Below are 2,253 nucleotides of genomic sequence, written 5' to 3'. Positions count from 1 at the left end.
CAGGTGTTCTGGTTCTGACCTTTCTGAAACCAGTGTGGACTTCCGAACAACAGGAAGAGAAAGTGTGTGTTGATCAGAGAGCAGCCGCAGGAGCAGCTGATCAACGTTTTTACTGTTAATCCTGAGTCATGAAGGGAAGCGGCTCCGCTCTGTCGTCTGACTCTGGATCTGTTGTTCTGTTCACACTCATATCCTAAAACCCTCAGAAGTGGCCCAGTTACTGTCCAGAACCCCACACGTGTTACTGTACGTCCACCAGGTCGAGGAAACCCGGACACGTGTCAGCATTCAGAACAACACTCGGAGCACCTGCAGCGCTGACGGGACTCCGCTCATGTCTGCGTCCCAGGAGCGTTTTGTCACCGCCGGTCTCAGGTTCTGAAGCAAGGTTCTGTACATTTTAATGCTCGAAGCAAACATCTGCACTGGAGTCTGGAGCTTGTGAGGACGGCAGGTCAGAGATCAGTGGAGCAGGTCAGAGAGAGTAATGCTCCTCATGCGATTAGCTGGTTAGCGCTGGATGTGGGTCACCTGGAGGCCCGGCGCGTCCTGCAGACCTGCTGCATGTAAACACAGCGCCGCTAACGGGCTTCCTCCGGTTCTACCTGCAGGTCTAAAGTCAGCTCTGTGCCGTGGCTCTGGTCACATACATCAGTGGTGTTTCTGTCCTGTGTTGCAGGTGACAGGTGTGTTCAGCAAAGAGTACATTCCTCAGGGGACTCGCTTCGGGCCTCTGCAGGGAGACGTCTACGCCAGAGACAGCGTTCCCAAGCACGCCAACAGGAAGTACTTCTGGAGGGTGAGAAAAACTTTAATGATCATTACTGATGCTAGAATGAAGTCACTGGTGTGAGGAAGTTCATAAAGTGGGTCTGAGTTCACTGTCATCTGAAACAGTAGCTTAATAGTGAACCTGAGTTTATAGGCTAGCTTATGCTAAGCTAGTCATGCTATTAGCTTGAATTCTTCGCCAGTGTCAGCTAGGATTTACTTTTATGACAGACATTTAAATATCACAAATATATTAACTGGCAACAATCCAACCATTTCTTCAAAATAAAAGCATCAAAAATCATTTCTGTGAATTTTTGCACATTAAAGCCAAAATTTTTTTTTAAAAAATAAAAAAAAACTGAAATAAATATTTTTGCATTAATTGAATTAATGAAAGTCATACAAGAGTCTACATTTGTGTTTCTGATAATTAAGTTGTCGTGCTTTATGATGATCTAGATGTGTTTACTTACATCTTGTGTTCATATTATATTGATATTCAAAATATAGATATTTTAATAGTAAATCAACATTGTTTGTAGGAGGAATGTCAAAAACGCAGAAAAAAAATTACCTACATAATTTTTTATTTTTTTAATTAATTTTAAGTATTCTGCATTATTTTGTAGAAATCCTTTTATTCCTCCTAAATTCTTGTCAAAAAATAATAGATTCCTACAAAGTCAAAAAAATACAAAATTTAAAATGATTGACCTAATTTGCATCATTTTAAAATTATTTTATATATATATTTTTTAACATCCAGCATTACATTGTGGAAATTTATTCTCACTTTGACATGAAAGAGTTTTTTTTTTTTTTTTTAAAATTGCAATTTCTTAAAAAAACAAACAAAAAAAGCCAAAATAAATAGAAAATTTAAAATGATTGACCTAATTTGCATCATTTTAAANTTTTTAAAAATACTTAAGATGAAAAAATCTACATTTATTTTATAATAAAAACACTTTTTGCTGTAAATATAAAATATATAAATTCCTCCTAAACAGTGTGAAGATCATCCACCTGCATTTCTTTACTATAAAAACATTTCTATGCGAGTTTTTCCGGTGAAGCGTGCCGGGAGCAGCGCAGAGGGGTGAAGGGGCACGTGGCAGATGGGGCGTCACCAACGGGTGGCAGAGGGCCGGCGAGGGGCCGGGTGAGGAGGAACCGGGGGTCGAGGAGGAGGAGGAGGAGGCGTGGGGGGGATGTAGGTTAACACCAGATGATTAACTCTGGTCGGGACATGCAGCCGCTCAGGCAGCCGTCCAGGCATCAGGCCGCGGCCTGGCAGCCGCTCGGCCCGTTTCCACTCAGGAGGCCAGGGATTGGCCCACGGCCGGGCAGGGGGAGGGGCCTAACGAGGCCGATAGCGTGGGTCCAATTAAGAGTCGTTAGAGTCCAGCAGCAGATCGTTAGTCACGCAACGCCGGACCAACACAATGTGGCTGTCAGAGGCAACGACCACTCGCTTCG

General features: G+C 42.9%; 1 protein-coding gene across 1 annotated transcript in view; it reads left to right on the top strand.

Moving 5' to 3' along the window:
* prdm1b (PR domain containing 1b, with ZNF domain) overlaps positions 1–2,253 on the top strand; it is a 17,340-nt gene that overhangs the window by 4,745 nt on the left and 10,342 nt on the right. Inside the window, exon 2 of the mRNA XM_008300303.1 lies at positions 680–799. Coding sequence (XP_008298525.1) covers positions 680–799 — 120 coding nt within the window. The remainder of the gene's footprint in view (positions 1–679; positions 800–2,253) is intronic.

Source organism: Stegastes partitus, unplaced genomic scaffold (genome assembly GCF_000690725.1).
Source record: "Stegastes partitus isolate 25-593 unplaced genomic scaffold, Stegastes_partitus-1.0.2 Scaffold1523, whole genome shotgun sequence".
In the NCBI taxonomy this organism is placed as follows: Eukaryota; Metazoa; Chordata; class Actinopteri; family Pomacentridae; genus Stegastes; species Stegastes partitus.
This window is presented reverse-complemented; position numbering and strand designations above follow the sequence as displayed.